The sequence below is a fragment of the Populus euphratica genome, unplaced genomic scaffold (assembly GCF_000495115.2).
Source record: "Populus euphratica unplaced genomic scaffold, PopEup_1.0 scaffold78.1, whole genome shotgun sequence".
NCBI classification, from domain to species: Eukaryota; Viridiplantae; Streptophyta; class Magnoliopsida; order Malpighiales; family Salicaceae; genus Populus; species Populus euphratica.
The window spans coordinates 884,848-911,888 of record NW_011499867.1 but is presented as its reverse complement, the minus strand read 5'-3'; the positions used below and the strand labels follow the sequence as shown (position 1 = coordinate 911,888).

Genomic DNA, 27,041 nt, shown 5'->3' with positions numbered 1-27,041 from the left:
GTGGAGTTTCTTGATCTCATGGATTTCTTTTTTCGATTTCAACCTTCAAAGTTAGATATATTTAAATTTGAGTTTTATAATTTTTTTATTTATTTTTTATGAAATTATTCAGGTCTCATGATCTAAATTACAAGTTTAATAAATTAACCCATGTTGACTTGGGTTTTTTATCCTTTTTTTAATTTTATTATTTAACATTGAGTTGGTTGAAAATTGATCATATTTTTTTACTCTTCATTGGGATATACCAATATCATGACCCGAGTTGTTTGTTTAGCAAGTTGACTTGTATAAGTTTTTTTATTCTTTTTTAATATAATATTTTTTTTTAATTATATCTTTCAATAATAAATTAATAAAGAATTTACCTTCATAATTATTTTGGTTTACTTTCTATAGGGTTATAATAGTCTCATGAATGAAGTTGAAAATTTGATAATTTAACTCGGGTTGATCCTATGTTATCTCAATATTTAAAAATAAATATTATCTAATATATTGTCATATTAATATTCTTTTAAAAAATATCATCTAATATTTATTATATTTTGAATTCATGATTAAATTTGTTTTGTTATAAAACATATTAGCAATATTTAAATATATTTTTTGCGCGTGCTGAAAGAAATTTGATTTGATCTTGCAAGCCAATTATCTTATTAGCATAACCTAACTAGTATGGCAAAAGTACTTTAGACAAGTTGTGAGTTATTGTAAATTGAAAAGGTAAAATTATGAAAAAAAATTTAGACAATAAAAAAAATACTCTAAAAAAAAAAGTCTTCTTATAAGGTTATTATAAGGTTATCGGTGATTATAAAATTAAATGGGGTTAGTTCAACCATTTCATAATTTTTGTATAATAAATTTACTTAATTACTTAATATAATGACTATATTGCTCTTCCCATCAAAATTTCTTTTGGTTGCCCCCAAAGGTTTATTTCTACTTTCATCTTGGATTTTTTTTTATTATTTTATGGTATTAGAAATAATTTGATATTTTAATATATAAAAAATTAAAAATAAAATGTTTAATATACGAGATAACGGTGAGAGCTGCCAAGATTAGACAACATGTATGATTTATTTCCATCATCAAAAATGACATTTTATCGTGTCAGTTGAAATGGCAAGGCAAGGGTTATATGATGGTGCAATATATGGTTCTCAATAATAGATGGTGTGCCACTAATTGTCTTCTTTTTTTTCTTTCTTTTTCTTTCTTGGGATTTGTGTCATGCTTTATCAATTTTTTCTTACATCAATTTCAATCCTTAAAAATTTATTATAATTTATTTTTTAAAATAATATTAATTTCATAACTCAAGTTATTAATTTTTAAAATTAACTCAATATTTTCTCCCCTTTTTTTTTCAACCTTAAACATTTAGTACATCTAATTAACTTAGGTTGAGTTTTTCATTTTCTTTGAAAAATTCTTTTAAATTTCATCTTTTTACATTATACTAATTTTTTCAATTTACTTTACTCATGTCATGAACTTAATTATTATTTTTTTAGTTCAATATCATTTTTTACATTCTTAAACATATGAACTTGATTAAATTAATCTTATATATTATTTTGTGATTTATCATAGTGTTTTTTTTAATAAAAAGGACCTTAAAAATCCGCAGATGAACACTCAACATTGAAATTTGGAAACAAGGCATTTCCAGTTGCAGTTTGAAGTTGAGTTTAAGCCAACAATTACAGGGTTTAATGGATTTAATCAGCCGTAGCAGGATTAAGCTATACAGACATTAAAAATAACATATACCTATATAACTTCACTGGATTGGACTTGACCCATACACAAAAATCCCCTAAAAGCAACACCTAACAGAGGTGCTTGGCCACACCAGATCATTTTTGTGCCCTCCTGCATGCAAGAAGAACCTGAACCAAAGTCACATCTTTTCTGGCTCCTAAATCGAGCCCTTAACTTCCACAAGCCAAGCACTCCTCACGGTTTGTAAGGGAGCAAACCATTTGAGCTATTTTAGTATCGTCAGCAGCAGCATCATCATCCAATTCTGGCTTTTTTTCCTGCATTACCCATAAATGATACTTACTTTCAATGAAATAAATAAACTGAAATGGTAGAAAACTAGTGATTATGACTGGTAATTACTTTAAAAACAGAAGTATCAACAGTGAACTTGATGGCATCAGCCGCCGCTTGTGATCTTAGATAATACATCCCTGTCTTTAGACCCTTCAAAGCAGGAAATGAAATGGTTAGACAGTGAACATATTGCAACACAATACTATTAATTGCATGAAAGGGGAGGGCAGGGTTTCATCAAAATTGACATGGCAATCAAAAGATGGATAAAAAATTGAATCATCATTGCACAGCATCATACCATTATCCTGTAAATTATCTACAATAACAATAAAATCACTTGCTCGAAGAAAAAGAATAAAAATGGTTATATGCCAGTGGCAAAAATATTGGATAAACCTACTGTAAGCAGGTTGCATATAATCCATTATAGATATAGCTTGTTATATTTGTCTTCCATGTTTATGTTCTTTGTTGTCATTTCAATGAGCCTACCTTTGACCATGTATGGAAGGGTAGGGAAGTTAGTTTTCCAAAATTGGGTTGGTCCATATGTATATTAAGACTTTGACTCTGATCTATGAAGCATCCACGATCAACTGCCATATCAACTAATGTCCTTTGCTTGATCTCCCAAACAGTCCTATTTGTCACAAAAGTTATATTAGTTCATGGGTTAAAAATACAAAGAGAAGGGAGCAATGGCTATGAAGAAATTCACTTATCCATACTTGTATATAGACTTCAGATCATTTGAGATTTCTGGGATTTTCTGGACAGAGCCATCTTCATAGATTATTTTGTTTTTCAGAGCAGGAGACCAAAGGCCCATCTCAGTCAAGTCATGAAGAAGATGTTTGTTGACCACAACAAATTCACCACTGAAGAGAGAATCAGAGAGCAAACATAAGGCAATTGATCTTAAAATAAACTGAATAGAATAGGTTGACATTGCAAACCTTAAAACTCTACGACTATAAATGTTCGAAGTATATGGCTCAAAGCACTCATTGTTTCCAAGAATCTGGCTGGTTGAAGCAGTTGGCATTGGTGCCAAAAGAAGTGAATTTCTCACCCCATTCTTGGATATCATTTCTCTTAGGGCATCCCAGTTCCACAGACTGGAAGGAGTTACACCCCACATGTCAGGCTGCAGAATCCCCTGCACAATTCAATGGATAATTTACTAATCAGAAGCTAGTGAAAGTAATCTGTTCTGCTGGTTATTGGACCAGCAGGTCTTGAAAATTCTTACATATGGGAGCTAAAACTTTACAAAGAATTACAGCAACCAACTGATGAACGAAAGCTACTAAAATATTCACTTGCACAGGGGAAACGAGGAAATCTTTAATCAATTCAAGCAAATTAATGCAAAATATTATTGGTGAAAAATATATTGCTGTGCATAGCAAATATCTAAGCAATAAAAGGATAACAGCAGCTCCATTGTGACTTCTTTATCTAATGAAATGGAAAATAAAATTTCTTTAAAGAATAACACGTTATACAATTGCACTTGAGGTGCTTGCATTTGAAGAAACCCAGCATACCTTGCTCACAGGACTTCCAACGTATGTTTCATAGGGACCTTCTCTTGCAGCAATCTCAGAAGAAGCTTTCAGAGCATGATAATAAATGGTTTCAAATATGTCCTTATTCAGCTTTTGTGCCTGAAATTGATTGCCACTAAACAATCAGACCAACCAATTAATCAAAGTTAATGTTCAAGAAGAATAGCTGTTGGGAGCAAAATTTACCTCGGGTGAGTCAAATGCCATTCCAAGCAACATGAAGGTATCTGCGAGACCTTGAACTCCAATGCCAATGGGTCTATGTCTGAAATTTGACCTTCTAGCAGTTTCAACAGGGTAGTAATTAACATCGATTATTTTGTTGAGATTGACTGTAACCACTCCTGTAACCTGTCCCAAAAGCAGGAGGAAAACAGAAATTGCAGGCTGAGCTTATGAAACAAAATAGCTCCAAAAAGCAGAAGATGCATGTAGGTGCATATGCTAGGAAATGCTGTGATGCAATGAATGGAAAACAAACCTCAGCTAGTTTCTCAAAATCAAAATATCTTCTGTTGGAACCTCGACTGCCAACAAGTTTAGATGGATGAGACTCTATAGGAACTCCCTGCAACAAATGGCATGCCACTAGGTCACAAAACAAACAGAACCTACAAGAGAGAATTTTCAAATAGGCTTGCTTTGCAAGTATGCCCCCACCATCTCTCTAACAAATCGTGGTAGAGCAATCGAAGCCAGATTGCACACAGCAGTTTCTGTTGGACTTGTGTATTCAATTATCTCAGTGCACAAATTTGAAGATTTTATGGTACCCAGGTTCTGTTGGTTGCTTTTTCTGTTGCAAGTATCCTGGAACACAGGCGGAATAAGTAAACAAGAAAATACTATGCCATAATAGACAAGCATTTAAAAATCCAACAGATTCAAACAAATCACCTTAAAAAGCATGTAAGGGGTCCCAGTCTCTATCTGAGATTTCAAAATCTCAAACCAAAGGTTTTGTGCCTGGACAACCTTCTTGGCCTTGCCCTAGATATATGCATGAGTATTATTAACATCCAAAATCCATTAAAAAACTATCTTTCAAAAAATACAAACTTAAAACAAGATAAGAAAAAAAGAAATTACATCTCTTTCATAGCGGGTGTATAGTTCCTCAAATTCTTTGCCCCAACAATCTGCCAAACCCGGAGCCTCACTAGGGCAAAATAATGACCATTGCCCATTGCTTTGAACTCTTTCCATAAAGAGATCAGGAACCCACAGAGCATAGAATAAATCCCGAGCACGGTGTTCTTCCTATAAAAATGAAAATTACAACTCAAATTTAAACAGCAAGGCACATTGGGGCAGTGAACAAAAGGTGCTAGCAGATAAAGCAGACCAAGACAATTTGGAAGTGGAAAATTTTGCTACTTTTCAGCCATACCTTTCCATGATTTTTCCTAAGATCAAGAAACTCAAATACATCCGCATGCCATGGCTCCAAATACACAGCAAAGGCACCTACAAACATGATAAGCAATGATTTAATAGAGTTACATCAGGCAATGGATTTAAAATGACAATACAAGCACAACATTATGAACATACCTTTCCTCTTGCCTCCTCCTTGATCAACATAGCGGGCAGTATCATTGAACACCCGCAACATTGGAACAATGCCATTAGATGTCCCATTTGTTCCACGAATATAACTTCCAGTGGCACGGATGTTGTGAACAGATACACCAATTCCTCCAGCTGATTTACTGATAACAGCACACTCCTTCAATGTATCATATATTCCTTCAATACTATCATCTTTCATGCACACCAAGAAACAGCTGCTCAACTGCCAAGATACAGCAAATAACTGTGTTTATTTTCAGCAAAAAAAAAAAAAAACTCATTCCTAAACACCATATTCATAAACTAATTTGTACTCCCACAAACAGATATGCACATAACATAACACATACTTGGGGTCTAGGTGTTCCAGCATTGAAAAGGGTGGGAGAAGCATGTGTGAACCATCGCTGAGACATCAAATGGTATGTTTTGAGTGCCAAATCAATATCATCTTTGTGAATTCCAACAGCAACCCTCATTAGCATGTGCTGAGGCCTTTCCACAACCTTCCCTTGGACCTTCAGCAGGTAGGATCTTTCAAGGGTCTTGAAGCCAAAGTAATCGTAGTCAAAGTCCCGATCATAGATGATCTCAGAGTCCAGGCGAGCAGCATTCTGAAGCAAAAGGAAAATGTTACTGACCATCCATAGCTCATGACATTGGGTGGATATATCTATCTCCACAACAAACAACACAAACCATTACATTTAAATTGTTACTTCAGTCATGTTGACAAGTAACATCTAGAAACTCTTTTTCATTAAAGAATTGACATTACCCTTTTCATTTGTAATCAAGTGTTGCAACCTCTACAACCATATTAACTATACGGTCAGCTTCTTGCATCATATTGCTCAATTGTGCGCCATGCACAAAAAAAAATGTTGCCAGTAAAATGAGTTTCATAATCTAATGACAAGCACATAGAAATCCAAACAGAACAACATTCTACCTCTATAACTATCTATAGCATGGCAACAATTTTGTTAACATGACCACTCCACAACAATGTTAATAACAAGAACTACACGCTTTCTTTTTCCCCTTTTAATTTCAACAAAAGAAACAACTAAATCTAACAACTATCAGAATGGATAATATTTGAATTGAGTAAATACCTTCATAATTATTTCATAAACATCATCAGCAATCAAAGGAGCCTTCAGTCCAGATTTCTCATTAAAATGGTTGTACATAATTTTGATCCTGCAGCAACCACCAACCCAGATCAAACAACATTTTCCAAGAATGAAGCCAACTGGTTCAGTAGAAACTGGGCAATATAAATGTAACTTACGTCTCAGAAAATGATTTATGAGTGTTCTTATGCAGATTTGAAACAACAATCCTCGCAGCCAACTGCATCAGCACAATAATATTCAAAGAAAAAAAAATCAAGAAACAGATCATTTACTGTCCAGTCTCCAATTTTGTTAAATAAGGAACAGACTGTTAGGTGTTAATGTTACAACACAAAAAAATAGTACCAAGTCCAAGACTTAGAAACAACATGGCTTCCAAATGAAAATTATAGAAAACAAAAATATTTCACAAGGATAATTTGGTTGAATATCAAAGAAATTTGTATTATTATTATTATTATTATTATTTGTGTGAGGATTACAGTCAATTGTATCAAGCCCAAGAATTAGAAACAACTTGGCTCAATCAAGATGAATCTGCTAATAGTTTTCGGAAAAATTCTACAACTTCCAAATGAAAATTAAAGAAAAAAAAAACATTTCACAAAACACATTTAACAACTCGCAAACAATTGACTATAATCCACACAAACAAGAAATTCACATATTTCTTCGATACTCAATCAGACTTTCCGAAAACTTTATAGCCATTTAACCCAAACAAGAAGAAACAAAGCAAAACACCACAGTATATAAAAGAAGATCAAACCCAGAACCCAGCACCTTTAAAATCAAACATCTCAAACATTCCCCCACAATCAAACAGACCCAATCAAAGAGATCCAGCATGTGTGTGTCTAAGTCTGAAAGAAGATTCTATAGACCCCACTGAACAGTCAGTAAATCCACATAGATATGCAGGCTAGGAACGCACAGTGGCAATATCCAAAGCGTGCCCGGAAATCAAAACAAAAGAAAAGGACCAATTCATGAGAAGAAAAAACTCACAGAGGCGTAATCAGGATGATTAGCAGTCATAGCAGCGGCAGTCTCGGCAGCCAATTCATCAAGCTGGCTAGTGGTGACACCTTTGTAGACACCCGCACACACCTTCTGAGACACAAGGACAGGGTCACAGTGGTCAGTGCTAAGGCCATAGCTAAGTTTCTTCAATCTAGCAGTGATCTTATCAAAGTGGACAGCCTCTTGTTTCCCATCTCTCTTGACCACATACATATTTGCTTCTTTCGAGACTTTTATCAAACCGGTTTGGAGCACAGAAAGAAATGGGAGAGAAAAGGAATTATTATATAGGAAGAGAGAAAGAGAGACGAGGAGGGTGGGTAGGTTTGATTTTTAGGGATGTTGAGTTTTCTTCCCTCCTCTAACACCAATTTAGGTTTTTTCTTTAGAATTTGAAACATGAGCGCGGCGCCAAATAGCTGTGTTTTCGGATTCAGAGGGTTGCTATGGCGGGAGGGTAAATCTTTTGGAGCTGGAATGGCTATGAGGTAGGTGGGCCCATGTCGTTTGTTGTACTTTTTTTTGTCCTTTTGTTTTTTACTATGCAGGTATATTCCCTTCAACTCTCACATAGTAATTATTAATATTTATTTAATGAGTTTATTTACAAAATAAATAGGTAATAAAAAAATCACATTTAAACTCATTAAGAAGTTATAAAAATGTTTTCGTTTAGATTTAAAATATTTTTTATTCCCTAAAACACTATAAAATTTCACCTAAAACCACCATAGTTAAAACCAATTTTATTATATTATAAAAATAAAATTTTCATATCTTTTTTTAATTTTTATATAGATAATTGAGTAAAAATAATCACAGGAAAATAAAAATTAATCCAAAAATATTTCTTTATAAACGGTTTAGAGAGGTAACTGAAAAATATTTGTTTTTTTATTTAAAAATGATTGATTTTTTTTAAATTAATTTATTTTATGAATTTTAATTTTTTTGATATATTGATGTTAAAAATAAATTTAAAAAAATACTATACTATATATATATATACTATTTTAATATATTTAAAAAATACATTTGCAAAAAATAATTATTATCGTAAACATAAATACTACCTAGATTGAATATAAAAGAAATGAAAATGGAAATGGAAAAGGAAGAAAGATGGGAAAAAAAGGGTTGGACGACTGAAGGAAGGGGCAGACAAAGGGAGAGGGAATCATTGCAGGGGTTGGCGCGGTTTTGAAGTGGGCGGAGACGTGGTGGTGGGGTTGATCTTGGCGCCCGTGAATGATTCATTTTCTTTCTATTTTTTAAGCTGCTTTTTAGCTGGATAACCATGCAATGTTATAATAAAGTTAATTCTTCCGGATTTTAGGGTGCTATTTTTTTTATTTTTCAACCTAATTTTCCTGGGATGTACGTGTATTTTTTTTAATGGTGCAAAATGTGTGTCACTTTATTTTTTCACAATCAAAAGGTTATTACTCAACTACTCCCGTACTTTAGTATTTTTCTCCAATAATAGAATGTTTTGAATTTTTACATAAATAAATGAATATGTTTGGATTTTTATTAAATTAAATGATAGATCTTTAAATCTGAATAATTTTATGTAAAGTTTGAATGGTTTATGATAAGATTAGTTTGTATACTTTTTAAAATATAAAAACAAATTTTAATTACTTTGAAATATATATTTGTGCTAATTTATTTATAAGCTTAGCTAGAGATTAAAGTAATGTTTTGATGTTTTGATTAAAAGATTAGATATTAAAAAACAAAAATGATAATTGATGATGCTTTAACAATCTTTTAACATTTTGGTCTTGATTACAAACATTTATAGAATGTCTCAATATCACTTTTTATGAATCCATGTTTTAAAATTAAAAAAAAAAATTATAGAAAGCCTTTTTTTTTCAGCAGTCTTTTTACAATACAATAATAAAATTAAACTAAGAACAACTGTGATGGAATAAAAAAATTTTATGAGTTTGTATTTGGTATTTTAGTAGTTGTTATTTTTTAAAGTTTTTTTTATTTTTAAAATTTTTTTTTATTTTTTAAAATTTATTTTTAACATCAACATATTGAAATTATTCAAAAAAATTAAAACAAAACAAAATTAAAAATTTTTCAATATCTTCAATGTTGTTTGTCATGCTTTATACCATCAACATATCATAATGTTGTCAAATACACCAGTACATAGTGTGAGAATATCATCTAAGGTTCATACTCTATAGAGCATTGATTAATATTTAAAAGTGTATTTTTATCAAGATTTTATATCATCAGTTTATACTTAAAGTATCAATAACTCCTTAACTAAAACATGTTTTATAATAACAAATGTGATATCATAAGATACCTTTAATTTATGATAATAATTCATCTTAAATATAGGTATATCACATAAATGAAAGGATTGATTAATGAGTTTAAGTACTGAAATTGAAAGGACAAAAAGATGACCATACTTAAAAAAAAAATACTGGTTCAACCTAAACTGGAACACTATTTGGTCATTGGGTTATATTTGGAGTTGTAGATCTTGGATTTAGATCTGCTCTTTATGGATGAGAAGCTTAAACATAGGGCTAAAACATTTATGGGAAGATAAGACTCAATTCTACTGTTTAGAAGTCCAAATCTTAGCAACAACAGAGAAGTCCAAATTTATCTTATTTATGTTTCTCTCTTTTATTATGTTTAGCTAAGTTTGTCATGTCAAGGTGAAAATGTTATATTCATGGTGTAAGAATAAGTAGAGTGTAAACTCAGTATGGACTTTAATATTTGATACTAACATGTTTTGTATTTGTTATCTTGTTCGCTCTTAATACTTTACTTGTTAAATGGTTAATCAAAATTTATGTTGTATAACACTTGGCAGAATAAATACTTGACATTTTCGTAGTCCAACTAACACAACCAAAAGATTAATGTCTTCTCCTAAGTGCAGGAGTGTCGAAATAATAAATAACCTAGCAAGACCAAGGTCGAACCATAAAGAGGTTAATTGTATAAATTATAAACAACAATAATAATAGTAATAATAGTAGTAGTAGTAGTAGTAGTAATAATAATAATAATAATAATAATAATAATAATAATAATAATAGAAAAAGAAAAAGAAGAAGAAGTTAATGAGAACTTTGAGATGGAAGATCAATGTAAGGATTAAACAATGATAACAACAAATGTCAAAGTTAGAGGATCCACTAATGGTATTTCAAACAAGTATAAACTCTTATTGTTCAACTGGAAAGCACACACAATAGAGGTTTCAAACATAAATATAATGAAAGAGAGAAACATGTTTTGAAACCTCTATTGTGGTGATTTAGCTAAATATAATGAAAGAGAGAAACATAAATAAACAAGATAAGAACATAAATAAAATAAAAGTTAACTAAGTAAAGAAAAGAAAATATAAGGCATAAACCAGATATTAATGAAAGCAAAACTTAAGCATTACAAAAATACAAAGAGAGAAAGCAATATCATGATTTTGATATGGAAACCAAGATGCCTAAATGCATGAAAATTACTTCCTTTTATATGCTAAAATTAAGAACTATTTTTTTGATGACTAATTGATGAGTGAGTGACCAACTCTTGACTTGATGACAATCCTTATCTTCTCTTGTCTGAATAAAACATCATTGATAACATCATAATTTGAACCAAACCTCCACATGAAAGTTCTAGAAAATTATCTCAGCTTTTTAAAAAAAAATTGAGGTCATTTGGACTCCAAGAACTCAAGATATAGGCTGGACACTTAATAGTGTTTGGACTGCAGGATAGATTCAGACTTCTTTGTTGTTGCTATAATTTGGACTTGAAAATGACCCTTTTAAATCTTAAACTCTCTTGAAAGTTGTAGGCCTATGTCTTACCTTTCCATCCATATAAAAGAAACCTAAATTCAAGATCTACAGCCCCAGATATGACCCAATTACCGAACAATGTTCCAATTTGGATTGCACCAGCATCTCTTTTTTAAATTTGGCCATCTCCTTGTCCTTTCAATTTCAATACTTTAACTCATCAATCAATCCTTTTATTTATGTGATAGGCTTGCATTTAAGATGAACATTTACCATAAATTAAAGATACCTTATGGTATCAAACTTGTTATTATAAAACATGCTTTAGTTAATATAAAACATATTTTAGTTAAGGAGTTATTGATACTTCAAGTGCAAAATGATGATATAAAACCTTGATAAAAATGCACTTTTAAGTACTAATCACACCCCCCAATCAGCTTATTACTCTTCCCTAGTAATCAAAGTGTTAAAATAGAAAAATAATTTGTAAATTCCACAAAGTAAGGCATTCATTATTCAACTTCCATTAGTCTATCCAAATAAACAAATTCTTATTAAATTTATATATATGCTCAATACCTCTTAAACAAGATATTAATAAACCTTCCTTTTATGCTTAATATATTAACACATAGTTATGACGTTTTACTTAAAAGAAAATAAAATTTTTGTTCTAATGTTTAAGGTTAACTTTCTTGGGTTGAGATTATTCTATTTTTCTTTTTTTAATATACATATAACTAAAAAACACAATGCATCTTTAACCATATAATGAACTTTCTGCTAATGACTCTCAGACCAATTGGTCTTAGGGTATTGGGTGTTGAGACACCCCATCAAGCTTAACAACTCGGGTTGCAGGTATTGATTCATAAATAGTGCAATGTTTGATTCCCTTAAACTTTTCTCCTAAACCTATGTAACAAGCGTTAGGCCTCTCAAGTTAGTTGAATTTAGGGTATTAGGTGTTAAAACACCCCTTCGGGCTTAATTGTTCAGGTTAAGGAGGTTATGAAACCAAACTTATTTATGTTTTTATTATCATTATTTTTTTTAATTTTATTTTTTTGCAATTTATATACTATCCCTTTCCCTTATTTGTTACATTTAACAAAAGAACATAAATAATATAATAATCCAATATGCAACCCATAATTATATGTTAAAATGTGTATGTGAAAATGAAGGTTTAGAATACTTGTTAAATGAGTATATGAGCAGAATTAAGTGATAACAATGCGAGAGTTTGTAAACCTGAATATTTCAAGAGGTATTTTGATAGACCTTGTTATAAATATTGCAAATAACCATTGAAAAATATTTACCAAGATACGTCTCAAGAGTCAATAAAATTTCTCCTTACTCTGTCATCTTAGTAATAACAGTTTTGCAAATGGTTTATGAAATAGAAAACACAATTAGTTTTTTTTTTTAATATCAACTACTACCCTCTCATACCAACTAAAATGAGATATTGTCCTCAATGTTTTAATGTAGAAAGATAGAGTATAGAAGACATCATCTGAAATAGCGACTACTGACAAACTTGAAACACACTTAAACAAATATAAGAAACAATAAAACACAAATATTATGCTCTATTAATAAAACTAAAAGGCATAATTTTTTACAAAGTAAGACTAAAATCATAATTGTGATTGTGGCTCACACCTTCTTTTGGTTTTATGTCCAATAACGGCTTAAACGCCCTCTATGGGTTGGGGATAACCTTTCTATCCAGTTTTCTTAAAAACTGACAAACAAGGTCTTTTTTAGTTAGATTCCCAAGACTAAGTCGATCATGTTCTTTATGAAAATGGGGCCATAAATCATGAATTGCACAATGCATATCTCCACTAGGATGCATCTCAAGAGTTAATAGAAGATTATCTAAAGGCTTCTTATTCAGGCCATCCTTAATGAATTATATTTTATTTTTATAGTTTATAGATACCATTCATAAAGAATGACATTATCCATTACAAGTCCATCTGGCATATCGATGACAGACTTTCAGTCATTTTGCATGACTTTTCTTTACAAAAGTGCTTTTACCTGTTCCAAACATGTATGAAATAAAAGAGTTGGAAGACTCACCTGATAATCAAACTTTTGCTTCAATTAGCCAGCGAATCTTTTCAAGAATTCCATGGTTCATTAACAACCTCAATCTTGCACACCTAGTTTGATAAATTTTTATAATCGTATTTTGAGGCAAAGCGGGAAAATACTTTTTTAATTTTTTAAGAGTGGTGTCTATTTTTTAAGATGAGAAATGGAAAAGAGATGCAAAGAAAAGAGAAGGAATAAGGAATTGAAAAAATATATACACAGATATTAGTTATCATAGAAAATTGAAAGAATCAGCTTAAGAGTTATGGAGTACCGTTATCCGCCATTTAACCGGGGTGAGAGAGAATAGCAAAACAAGAGTCACACATAAAAAAAGAAAAGAAAAAAAAAACACCAAAACAATGTAAGAAAAATAAAATAATCAACCTTTATTTATATGATCATTCAAACCAATAGATTCATTTTCCTTAGGAAAATTATCAAAGTAAGCTTTCAAATGATGTCTATTTACCTTAAAAACATTGTTATTCTTTGGATTCTCAATATAAAAAGCCCCATAAGGATACACATGTTTCTTAATAAATGAACTACTCTATCTTGATCTTAGCTCTTTAGGGAATAAATGGAGTCGATAATTATAAAGCAAATTTTTTTTGCCAGTATAAACCTTTTGATAATTTTCAGAAGTTTTGCAGAATATATGTATGTCCTTAAACATGGTAAGCCAATAAAATCTATTTCGCAGCTATCTTTTTTGACAAGAAATGACTCCTACATGCCTCAGAATGACAAAATTTAATGACACTACTTACCTCATTATCGGAAACATATATTTGAAATATTTGATCAGGACAATATTTGAATAAGTACGAGTCATTCCAATAAAATTTCTTCACTTCATTCAAAATTTTTTCTTTGTCTTGGGTATTGTAATGAGCTGTCAAATCTCCTGAAGTAAGAAAATTGATATTTTTAGCAAACCAAGGCATTAAACTAAGAGAAAGTAAGGATTCATTAGGAAAGTAATCATAGATTGGTGTGATGTTGGATGTTGAATCTGTTGTCACTTTTGATAAAAGATCCGCATCAATATTTTCGGTGCCTTTTTCATCTGTGATTTCTTCATAAGAATAAATTATTTGGAAATCTTCAGATTTATCCTACTTAATTTTACTCAAAGTAGACTCAAGTTGATCATAAACTAATTCTTCAATACAATCTACTTCTTGTAAATCATTATTATCTCCAAGTTGCTTGCAAATGTTGAAAATATTCATCTCCAATGTCATGTTTCCAAATGATAGCTTCATCAGTCCATTCCTATAATTAATCAATGCATTAGAAGTTGCAAGAAACGAACATCCTAAAATAACAGGAAATGAATTACATGCTTTAACAGGTTGTGTGTCCAAGACAATAAAATCCATAGGATAAATGAATTTATCGACTTGTATTAACACATCTTCAATTATTCCTCTAGGCACTTTTACAGATCTATTGGCAAGTAAGAGAGTTACAGAAGTTGGTTTTAACTCACATAGATTAAGACTTTGAAAAACTAAATATAGAAGTAAATTCACACTAATTCCAAAATCAAGTAAGCTATTTCAATTTTATATTCTTCAATAAAACAAGAAATTATAGGACAACCAGGGTCTCTATATTTTAAAGTATTATTATTCTGAAGAATGACACTTACTTATTCGGCTAAAAAGTCCTTCTTTTTCACATTCAGTTTTCTCTTCACAATGTATAGATCTTTCAAAAATTTAGCATAACAAGAACATGTTTGATAGCATTCAGCAAATGTATATTGATCCTTACGTATTTGAAAGTTTCAAAGATTTTAGAGTTGTGATTGATGATTGAAGCTGGTTGGGGGGTGTGATTAGTACTTAAAAGTGCATTTTTATCAAGGTTTTATATCATCATTTTGCACTTGAAGTATCAATAACTCCTTAAATAAAGCATGTTTTATAATAATGTATCTAATAATATAAGATACCTTTAATTTATGGTAAATGTTCATTTTAAATGCAGGTCTATCACATAAATGAAAGGATTGATTGATGAATTTAAGAACTGAAATTGAAAGGACAAAGAGATGGTCAAACTTCGAAAAGAGATGTCGGTGCAGTCCAAACTAGAACACTATTCAGTAATTGGATCATATCTAGAGCTGTAGATCTCAGATTTAGGTTTACTTTGTATGGATGGAAAGGTAAGATATAGGCCTACAACTTTCATATGGAGCCCAAGATCTAAAAATGTCATCTTCAAGTTCAAATTGGAGCAATAACAAAGAAGTCCAAATCTGTCTTCCTGCCCGAGCACTATTCAGTATTTTGGCTATATCTGGAGTTCTAGAAGTCGAAATGATCTAAATTTTTTACAAAAGATAGCTGAGACAATTTTCTACAACTTTCATGTTTCAAGGGGTTTGAATTTTGACGTTATTAATGATGTTTTGGGCAGACAAAAGAAGATAAAGATTGTCACCAAGTCAAGAGTTGGCCACCCACTCATCAATTAGTCATCAAATCAATAGTTCTCAATTTTGGCCTATAAAAGAAGACATTTGCCATGCATTTAGGCATCTTGGTGTCCAGATCAAGATCATGCTCTTGCTTTCTATCTTGTATTTTTTTGTATTGCTTATGCTTTGCTTTCATTAATATCAAGTTTATGCCTTTCATTTTCTTTCCTTTACTTAGTTAACTTTTATCTTATTTATGTTCTTATTTTGTTTATCTATTTTTCTTTCTTTTATTATGTCTAGCTAAGTTTGTTATGTCAAGGTGAAAAGGTTACACTAATGGTGTAAGAATAAGTATAATGTAAACTTAATATGGACTTTAATGTTTGATACTAATATGTTTTATATTTGTTATCTTGTTCACTCTTTAATACTTTGTTTGTTAAATGACTAATCTTGATTTATGTTGTATAACACTTGGTACAACAAATGTTTGGCACTTTCATAACCCATACTGTATGGTATAACCAACATCTGAGCTATGAAAGGAACTTGATTTGTTGTTAACATAAGTTGTAATCATGAATACTTGATGAAATTTACAAGTATTAGCATTAATTGAATAAGATGACTAATATAATCATGTTAACAATCTATAATCCGATTGGAACCTTCTTTGTGTGTGGTTTCCAATTGAACAATAAGAGTTTATACTATACTTGTTTGACATACCATTAGTGGAACCTCTAACCTTGACATTTGTTATTATCATTGTTTAATTCTTACATTAATATTCCATCTCAAAGTTCTCATCTTCTTTTTCTTCTTCTCCATCTCTTTCTTTATTACTATTACTACTACTACTATTTCTATTAGTATTGTTGTTGTTTATAATTATCGTTTATAATTTGTACAATTAACCTCCCTGTGGTTCGACACCGGTCTTGCCGGGTTATTTATTACTTCAACACTCCTGCACCTGGGAGAAAATATTAATCTTTTAGTCATGTCAATTGACTTTTCTTTATTTGGTCATGGCATGAGGAAATGAAAGTGTTAGCGGGGAATCAGTCTTTTCTTTGCAATATTCAGATTCAACCTTTTTCTTATCCTTAGAGATTAACTCATCATCTTTCTCACAAGATTTAGGAGTGGGTTTTTCCATAACCTTACCACTGCGAAGAGTAGTGACTGATTTGACTTGATCCATGTGTTGGCTTCTAAAACTAATTGCATTTGCATTATATTGTCCTTTCGGATTTTGTTATAGTTGAGATGGAAACTTACCTTTCTCTTGGAAACTAAAAGCAGATGTCAATTTTACAAGAATATCTTTAAAATTTGTCATGCTTTGAGCAAGTTGAGTATTGATTATCTTTTGCTTTTCAATGAATGCATGAAATTTTCCTCAAGATTTCTTCTAGGAGGTGGAGCATAAGGAGGTGCATATCTATAAGAATTTTAGAAATTATGATGTGCTTTGAAACGATGGTTATGAAGTTTGTACATTGTTATTATCACTCTTCCAATTGAAATTTGGGTGATTTCTCCAACCAGGGTTGTATGTTTGCAAGTATGGGTTATGATTGGGCCTTTGAAAACTGTTTAAAGCATGGGCTTGTTCAATGTAACATTCCTTAAAAGAAGGCAAAGTTGGACAATAATTTGTTGAGTGTTTATTTATTTCACAGATTTGACATATAATGTCTTGAACAGATTTTAATTGACCACTCTTTTTTAGTTCTAGTGCCTAAACTTTTCTAACTAAAGAAGCAAACTTAGCTTGGAGGTCATGATCTTCCCTAAGGTTATACATACCTCTACTAGATGTATGAGGTTGAGTTTTACTCGGTGCCTTATAAGTACCCGCAGTGTCCTAATTTTGAGTATTTTCAGCTAACAAGTCCACGTACTATATTGCTTCATCATGGTCTTTATCTTCAAAAGTTTCATTGCACATCAGTTCAACCATTTGCCTATTTGTAGGTGTTAACCCTTCATAAAAATGTGAAACCAATCTCCGTGTTTCAAAACCATGATGAGGGCATGTATTAAGCAAGTGTCGATATCTATCCAAATATTGGTAAAATGCTTCTCCTGGTTTTTAAGTGAAAGTGGTGATTTGTCTTTTGAAAGAGTTTGTTCTGTGAGAAGGCAAAAACTTCTTTAAAAACTGCTGTTGCATTTCATCTCAAACACGAATAGATCCTGGTCTTAAGTTTTGTATTCATGTTTTAGCCTTGTCTTTTAATGAAAAAGGAAAAAGCTTTAATTGATGGTGTTCATGTTATAATTTGAGTCATTATAAATGTTACAGACCTCCTCAAATTTCTTTAAATGCAATTATAGATTTTTTAAATCTAAGCAATGAAAAGAAGGTAAAAGCTGAATAATGTCTGGTTTAAAATTAAAATGAGATGCATCCAGGGGGAACTATGTATGAGGATGCACTTGTTCTTGTGGGATTTATGCGATTTCTAAGTGTCCTAAAACGGTTATTCTCATTATAAAGTGATTGATTATCTTCTTTGGCCATACTTTCTGAAAATGATGAGGATACCCTATAAAGTTTACCACTTAATGTATGTGACCAAACTCTCATGCACATGTAGGAATAGAAAATAAAAGAAAAGGAAACAAAGTTAGATACAAGAAAACTGAAAAGAGAAAATAAAATAAATACTATAATTTGTACAAGAGTTTACCTTCCTAGCATTGGCGTCAAAAACTTGACACGACCAAAAATTAATATCTTCTCCCAAGTGCAAGAGTGTCGAAGTAATAAATAATTCGGCGAGACCGGGGTCGAACCACAAGGAAGTTAATTGTATAAATTATAAACAATAATAATACAACAATAACAATAATAATAGTAATAATAATAATAATAATAATAATAATAATAATAATAGAAAAAGAAGAAGAAGAAGAAGTGAATGAGAACTTTGAGGTATAAGATCAATGCAAGGATTAAATAATGATAACAACAAATATTAAGGTTAAAGGATCTACTAATGGTATTTCAAACAAGTATAGTGTGAGCTCTTATTATTTAACTGGAAAGCACAGACAATAGAGGTTCCAATTGGATTATGAATTGTTAACATGATTACATTAGTTATCTTATTCGAATAATGTTAATACTTATAAATATTGTCAGGCATTTATGATTATAACTTATATTAACAATAAATCAAGTTCCTTTTATAGCACAAGTGTAGGTTATACCATACGGTTGATCTATGAAAGTATCAAGTATTTGTTGTACCAATTGTTATACAATATAAATCTAGATTAACCATTTAACAAGCAAAGTATTAAGAGTGAATAAGATAACAAATACAAAACATGTTAGTATCAAACATTAAAGTCTATGTTGAGTTTACAATATACTTATTCTTACACCTTTAGTGTAGCTTTTTCACCTTGACATAATAAACTCAGCTAAACATAATGAAAAAGAGAAACATAAATAAACAAGATAAGAACATAAATAAAATAAAAGTTAACTAAGTAAAGGAAAGGAAATGGAAGGCATAAACAAGATATTAATGAAAGCAAAACTTAAGCATTACAAAAATACAAAGAGAGAAAGCAAGAGCATGATCTTGATTTGAAAACCAAAATGCCTAAATGCATGGCAAATGCCTCCTTTTATAGGTTAAAATTGAGAATTATTGATTTGATGACTAATTGATGAGTGGGTGATCAACTCTTGACTTGATGACAATTCTTATCTTTTCTTGTCTGAATAACATCATAATTTGAACCAGATCTCCACATGAAATTCTAGAAAATTGTCTTAACTTTTCAGGAAAAAAAGTGAGGTCATTTGTACTTTTAGAACCCATGATATGGGCTGAACACTGAATAGTGTTTGAGTTGTAGGACAGATTCAGACCTTTTCATTGTTGCTATAATTTGGATTCAAAAATGGCCTTTTTAAATCTTAAAATCCTATGAAAGTTGTAGGCCTATGTCTTAACTTTTTATCCATATAAAATAGACCTAAATATGAGATCTATAGCTCCAGCTATGACCTAATTACCGAACAATGTTCCAGTTTGGACTACACCAGCATCTTTTTTCTAAGTTTGGTCATCTCTTTGTCCTTTTAATTTCAATACTTCAATTGCATTTAGGATGAACATTTACAATAAATTAAAGCTATCTTATGATATCAAACTTGTTATTATAAAACATGCTTTAGTTAAGGAGTTATTGATACTTCAAGTATAAAATAATGATATAAAACCTCGATAAAAATGCACTTTTAAGTACTTATCACCAACGTATAACCTACACTTGTCTATGAAAGGAACTTGAATTGTTGTTAACATAAGTTATAATCATGAATACGTGACAACATTTACAAGTATTAACATTATTCGAATAAGATAACTAATGTAATCATGTTAACAATTTATAGTCTGATCGGAACCTCTTTTGTGTGTGGTTTCTAATTGAGTAATAAAAAGAATTTATACTATACTTGTTTGAAATACCATTAGTGGATCTTCTAACCTTGACATTTGTTTTTATTGTTTAATCTTCACATAATCTTACATCTTAAAGTCCTCTTTAACTTATTATTATTATTATTATTATTATTTATACAATTAACTTCCTCGTGGTTCAACCCCGGTCTTGCCGGGTTATTTATTACTTCGACACTCTTGCACTTCGGAGAATACATCAATTTTTTGGTCTTGTCAAGTTTTTGGCACCATTGCCGGGGAGGTAAATTCTTGTACAAATTCTAGTATTTATATTATTTTCTATTTTCACTTTTCATTTTATCTAAATTTTTTTATCTTTTGTTTTGTTTTGTTTCTTTTTGTTTTCTTTTCTTCCTTTTATTCTTTTTCTTACACATGCATGAGAGTTGAGTCACATACATTAAGTGGTAGACTTTGTAGGGTATTCTCATCATTTTTAAAAAATATGGCCAAAGAAGATAACTAGTCTCTTTACAATGAGAATAATGAGAATAACCGTGCTAAAACACTTAGAGACCACATTAATTCTACAAGAACAAGAGCACCCTTATGCATAGTTTCCCCCCTGATGCATTTCATTTTAATTTTAAGTCAGACATTATTTAACTTTTACCTTTTTTTCATGGCTTAGATTTAGAAAATCTATACTTGTATTAATTTGAGGAGGTCTGTAACACCTATAATGACTCAAATTGTAGCATGAACACAATCAAATTAAAACTTTTTCCTTTTTTATTAAAAGATAAAGCTAAAACATTGTTATAAAATTTGAGAACATGATCCATTCGTGCTTGGGATGATGAGTTAATTTTCAAAATTCTCATGGATATACACCTTCGTATGCTCCCCCTTCTAGAAAAAATCTTGAGGAAACATTACATACATTCATTGAAAAGCAAGAGACAATCAATACTCAACTTATTTAGAGCATGATAGATTTTAAAGATACTCTTGCAAAATTGACATTTGCTCTCAGTTTTTAAGAGAAAGGTAAGTTTCCATATCAACCACAACAAAATCCCAACGTGTAATACAATGCAAATGCAAGTAATTCTAAAAGTCAATATATGGATCAAGTCAAATCAGTCATCACTCTTCACAGTGGTAAGGTTATTGAAAAACCCACTCTTGAACCTTGTGAGAAAGATGATGAGTCAATCTTTGAGGGTAAGGAAGGGGTTGAATCTAAAAATTGCAAAGAAAAGATTGATTTCCTGCCAGCACTTCCATTTCCTCATGCCATAACCAAATAAAGAAAAATCAATCATAACTATGAAATATTTAAAACTTTCAAACAGGTAACAATCAATATACCTTTACTAGATGCTATTAAACAGGTATCTTCTTATGCTAAATTTTTGAAAGGTCTGTGTATCATGAAGAGAAAACTGAATGTGAAAAAGAAAGTCTTTTTAGCCGAACAAACAAGTGTCATTCTTTAGAACAATAATGCTTTGAAATATAAAGACCCTGGTTGTCATATAATTTTTTATTTTATTAGAGAACATAAAATTAAAAAAGCTTTACTTGATCTTGGAGCTAGTGAGAATTTACTTCCATATTCGGTTTTTTAAAGTTTCAATTTAGGTGAGTTAAAACCAACTTTTGTAACTCTCTTATTTGCTTATAGATCTATAAAAGTGCCTAGAAGAATAGTTGAGAATGTGTTAGTATAAGTTGATAAATTCATTTATCTTAGGGATTTTATTGTCTTGAATACATAACTTGTTGAAGCATGTAATTCATTTCCTATTATTTTAGGATGTCCTTTTCTTACAACTTCTAATGCATTGATTAGTTGTAGGAATGTACTGATGAAGCTATCATTTGAAAACATGATTTTAGAGATAAATATTTTCAATATTTACAAGTAATCTGGAGATCATAATGATTTACAAGAAGTAGTTTTTATTGAAAAATTAGTTTATGATCAACTTAAATATACTTTGAGTAAAATTGAGTTGGATGAATATGAAGATTTGCAAATGATTTATTCTCAGGAAAAAATCACGGATGAAAACGGTATCGAAAATGTTAATGTGGATCTTTTGTCAATAGTGAGAACATATTCAACATCCAACATCACATCAATCGATGATTACTTTCCTAATGAATCCTTACTTTCTCTTAGTTCAATGTTTTGATTTCTAAAAATATCAATTTTTTTACTTCAGGATTTTTTTCATCTTACAAGAGTACCGAAGATAAAAGAAAGTTTTTAAACAACGTGCAAAATTTTTATTGGGATGACTCTTATTTATTCAAATATTATCCTAATTAAATATATTGAAGATGCATTCCTGACAATGAGGTAAGTGGTGTCATTAATTGTTTTCATTTTGAGGTACGAGGGGGTCATTTCTTATCAAGAAAGACAATTATAAAAATCTTACAAAGTGAGTTTTACTGGTCCACCATGTTCAAGGACTCACATGCATTTTGCAAAACCTGTAAAAATTATCAAAAGATGAGATTTATTTCAAAACATAGAGTCTTTATATAATCTTCTATTGACTCTTAAGTCTTATCATAGTAGAGATATGCATCATGAAATTCATGACTTATGACCCAATTTTTATAAAAAACATGCTTGGTATAGTCTTGAAAATCTTACTAAAAAAAAAACCATGTTTGCCAATTTTTAAGAAAACTGGATGAGAAGCCTATCCCCGACCCATAGAGGATGTTTAAGCCGTTCTTGAAAGTAAAACCAATAGAAGATGTGAGCTACAATCACAACTACATGTACATACATATGTTTTTTTTTTTTTTTAAAATATGATATAAATAAATACATAGAGAGAGAGAGGGTGAGACTCCAGCTAGCTTACATATGGGTGATATGATTGCATTTTCAAGTTCTCATATATAAAATCTTCTCTTCCTTCCCTTTATTTATACTCAGCCCATACATTTAACATATATAAAAGTGTGTAAAAATGACAGGTTTCTCAAGTTATTATATAAGAAACATTTGTGTTTTCAGTGGATCTAGTCTTGGAAAGGAAATACAATTTTTAGAATCAACAAATCATCTTGGTCAGGTACTAGCTGGGAGAAAGATTCATTTAGTGTGTGAAGGAGGCAACCTTGGGTTAATGGGGAGAGTGTCAATAGCTATATTTTTAGGAGGTAGTGAAGTTTTGGGGGTTGTCCCCAAACCTTTAGCAAATGAGGACATCATTAGAAAAACAATTAGAGAGGAACTACAGGTCTTCACAATGTCTGATCAAATAAATGCAATGTTTAAACACACTGATGCCTTCATTACCTTGCTAGATGGTCTGGGCACATTGGAAGAGATCTTTCATATTTCCTTTTGGGCCCAACTACACATTCACTATAAACCCATAGGTCTGTTAAATGTTAATGGTTTTTATGATAAATTATTGTCTTTTCTTGATTATGCTGTGGAACATGAATTTCTAATATCTTCGGTATGACAAATCATAATCTCTGCTGCTACTGTTGAACAATTGATTGACCAACTACAATATTTCATTCTTGTAAATCCTTGTACTCACATAAATTGGTCAACTAAGAAAATCAGTAAAAAGCTTAGAATGGATTTGAGCCTTCGTTTGTGAGTCCTTGTGTCTTTTGGTTTTAATAATAACATATTATTTTGTTTTGTTATTTCTTATCTTTGTTTAAGTGTGTGGTTTGTTAGTGTTTGATATTTCAGATGATGTCTTCTATACTCTATCTTTCTATGTTGGGACATTGAGGACAATGTCTCGTTTTTGTTGGTGGGAAAGGGTAGTAATTGATATTACAAAAAAAAAAATTAACTAACTGTGTTTTCTATTTTATAAACTATTTATAAAACTGTTGTTACTAGGATGACAGAGTAAAGGAGTTCTTTTGTTAAAGTAACTCTTGAGACGCATTTTAATAAGCATTCTTAATAAGATCTATCAGAATACTTCTTGAAATATTCAGGTTTATAAAATCTCGTATTTTTATCACTTAATTTTACACATATACTTATTTAACAAGTATTTTTAAACCTTCATTTTCACACACAATTTAACATATGATTGTGGGTTGCACATTGAATTATTATATTATTGATTATTACATTATTTATGTTCTTTTGTTAAAGGTAACAACTAAGGGAAAGGGATAGTATATAATTAAAAAAAAAAGAAATAAAAATAGAAAGAAAGAAAAGATATATATATAAAATGATGATAATAAAAATATAGATAAGTTTGGTTTCGTAGCCTCCCTAACCTAAGCAATTAAGCTTGAAAGGGTGTTTTAACACCTAATACTCTAAAGTTAACTGACTTGGAAACTATTGGCACAACGCTTGTTACATGGGTTGAGGAGAAAAGCTTAAGGGAATCAAACATAGTATTATCTACGTATCAATATCTGCAACTCGAGTTACTAAGCTCGTAGGGGTGTCTCAACATCTAATGGCCTAAAACTAACTGATCTGGGTGTTATTAGTCGAAAACTCGTTATATGGGTTAAAGATGTATTGTGTTTTAAGTTATATGTATATATATTTAAAAAAAATAAAATAATCCCAGCCTAAAGAAGTTAACTTTAAATATTTGAACAAAAATTTTGTTTTCTTCCAAGTAAAGCCTTATAACTATGTGTTGATATATTAAGCACAAAAGGAAGGTTTATTAATATATTGTTTAAGAGTTATTAAATAGATATATAAATTTAATGAGAATTTATTTAAGTTATTGAATAATAATTCTAAAAATAATGTTAATAATATGAATTAATTAAAAAAATCCATAGCAACCGATTAAAAAATCAACAATTAAAATTTATATCAGCAATTAGTTATTCATTTAAATAATAAATAAAAAAGCTCATATAAACAATATAAAATTTGTTGATGCTAACAAGTAATTCGCATGTGTCACTTATTATTTATGAAAATATTTCCGCTACTGATGAATCAATAATCATAAATCTATATTTAATCATTTTTGTTATTGATTATTCCATTGCTAATTTTTATCAATAATAAATTTTAATTTTATATTAGACAAATACAAGACACGTCAACAAAAATATTCCATTCACTCGTTTTAAGATGAATTTGAGAAATGTTTGAAAGAAGGACTTCTTTTTCTCAACTCTACGGAGACACGTCTACAAAATGACAAGACAAATACAAACACTGCCCCCTTGTATCCAATAACTATAAGCCACGAGAACGCCTACATAAACACGTCAAAATATTCCTGAACCTTTAGCGAATTCATCCCTCCACGATTCCACACAGGGCTTAGACCTTTGAGAAGCTTTGACCCATCTTCCTGCAACAATGGCAACTTGTCTAGAGCGAAAGAGTGCTCTAGCAATGAATCAAAAACTCATCAAACTAGAGTTGAGGAGTGAGCTCTGAAGTCCTACAAGAAGATTGCATAGCCGTGAACGTTGAGTTTCTTTCATCCTTGTTAATCTTCACACCAATATATAACATTGCAATGTGCCTATGGGTTTTCTGTGATTCCATGATAACCTTGTTTGATTATGTGTTCCTTTGAATCACAAGGTTCTAGTCCATGATCAAGTTCTTTTCTCAATTGATTTTCAAGTCGGAATTTTCACTTCAAATCGATTCCAATGAGAAAATTAATTCCCTGAAGTTTAGAATATTTCATATTGTTGCTGGGATTTTCAAGCATAGTACTGTATGAAACGAGTAGAAGCTTTCGCACCATACGTTCAACGTTCTGAGTTAGGGATAGGGCTTACGCAAGAAGCTGGCACAACGATACTGAAACGAACAAGGAGAAAACAAATAAAATAAAAATCCCCCCAGCAAAAATTGAAGTTTCGTGATCATCCAGTCCACACCAATGCAGCACATAATCATCAAGAATAAAAATTTAACTTAATTGTTATCCGTAGAGTGCAAAATCTCCAGTTTTCCCTAAAACAATCACTTAATTGCTTGTGTTTTACTACTTTGATTACCCTCTTCTGCCCTGGCTACAACTCTATTTGGGTTTTCTTCAGTGCTCACCTTCTTCCCATACCTAACATTATTCCTGAGTGGCATATCCATCGCCTGGTAAATAGACACAAGAGACCTGTATCTTCTCTTTCTTGGTCGAGCAACCTCCTCTTCTATCCCGAAAATCTCTTCAATCATCCTCGAAGTGATCTCGTTTTGGCTGCTTCGATCGGACTCCTGATCATCTTCAAAACCACTCTCATTCTCGTTCTTCCTCCCCTTCTTGTTGCTGCTACTGCTGTTGTCTTCACCGCTTAGCTGGACGAGTTGTTGTGCTGCAGCCACGTCCGAGTCTGTGAAGGTCTTGGGATGGATTGCACACAAGGCTTTCAATTCTGCCATTGCCATGGCCGCCATCAGGATTCAAGAAGAGAGAGAGAGAGAGAGAGAGAGAGAGAGAGAGAGAGAGAGAATAATTAAGCTTGTTGTTTCAGTCATCTATTTCTTCCATATTTTAAAAGGTTTTATTGATTTCGGTTTATGGGCTTGACATGGGCGCAGAGATAGCGCGTTTTGAGGGTATCTACGTACGTGTGTTGTATGAAAGAAACTGCAAGGTTGATTCTTTGAAGATGGCAGGAAGATGTGTAGGATAGATAATTGATGGCTATTTGAAGACTTGAAAACCATATCAGATGTAAGACTTCTTCTAACTTCTTGCTTCTTTGGGCTCCACAACATTGACCCAAGTCATCAATAAATGCAAATTGGTACCTGAAGATCAGATCCCAGCAATATCCTCAGATTTTCGAGTCATTGGGTTTACACGTCCTGAACTGTTTTCCTTGAATTTGAGCCCTAGCTCCATGAGATTTTC

At 31.1% G+C, this 27,041-nt stretch overlaps 2 protein-coding genes across 2 annotated transcripts; both read right to left on the bottom strand.

Annotated features, from left to right (window-relative positions):
* Nucleotides 1-1,653: 1,653 nt before the first annotated feature.
* LOC105126394 (ribonucleoside-diphosphate reductase large subunit) lies at nucleotides 1,654-7,868 on the bottom strand. The gene is made up of 17 exons (XM_011027251.1): nucleotides 7,367-7,868; nucleotides 6,514-6,575; nucleotides 6,335-6,422; nucleotides 5,567-5,830; nucleotides 5,199-5,439; nucleotides 5,035-5,111; nucleotides 4,734-4,904; nucleotides 4,542-4,634; nucleotides 4,305-4,454; nucleotides 4,126-4,212; nucleotides 3,831-3,995; nucleotides 3,624-3,743; nucleotides 3,030-3,232; nucleotides 2,802-2,951; nucleotides 2,566-2,713; nucleotides 2,137-2,220; nucleotides 1,654-2,051 (listed from the first exon to the last, which is right to left on the bottom strand). Exons 1-17 carry the CDS (start codon nucleotides 7,592-7,594, stop codon nucleotides 1,944-1,946), a joined length of 2,439 nt encoding a protein of 812 aa, XP_011025553.1. The 5' UTR covers nucleotides 7,595-7,868; the 3' UTR covers nucleotides 1,654-1,943.
* Nucleotides 7,869-26,079: 18,211 nt separating this feature from the next.
* Nucleotides 26,080-26,790, bottom strand: LOC105126393 (uncharacterized). The gene has a single exon (XM_011027250.1). The coding sequence runs from the start codon at nucleotides 26,579-26,581 to the stop codon at nucleotides 26,150-26,152; it is 432 nt and encodes a 143-aa protein (XP_011025552.1). The 5' UTR covers nucleotides 26,582-26,790; the 3' UTR covers nucleotides 26,080-26,149.
* Nucleotides 26,791-27,041: the final 251 nt, after the last annotated feature.

What these genes read in the sequence shown, in the direction of transcription:
- LOC105126394 (XM_011027251.1), bottom strand. Translation starts at nt 7,594, where the DNA reads ATGTATGTGGTCAAGAGAGATGGGAAACAAGAGGCTGTCCACTTTGAT. An exon ending in TTGGAAGTCCTGTGAGCAAG is followed by an intron (nt 3,233 to 3,623) that starts GTATGCTGGGTT and finishes TGAATTGTGCAG; the next exon opens with GGGATTCTGCAGCCTGACAT. An exon ending in CCTTCCATACATGGTCAAAG is followed by an intron (nt 2,221 to 2,565) that starts GTAGGCTCATTG and finishes CCTGCTTTGAAG; the next exon opens with GGTCTAAAGACAGGGATGTA.
- LOC105126393 (XM_011027250.1), bottom strand. Translation starts at nt 26,581, where the DNA reads ATGGCGGCCATGGCAATGGCAGAATTGAAAGCCTTGTGTGCAATCCAT.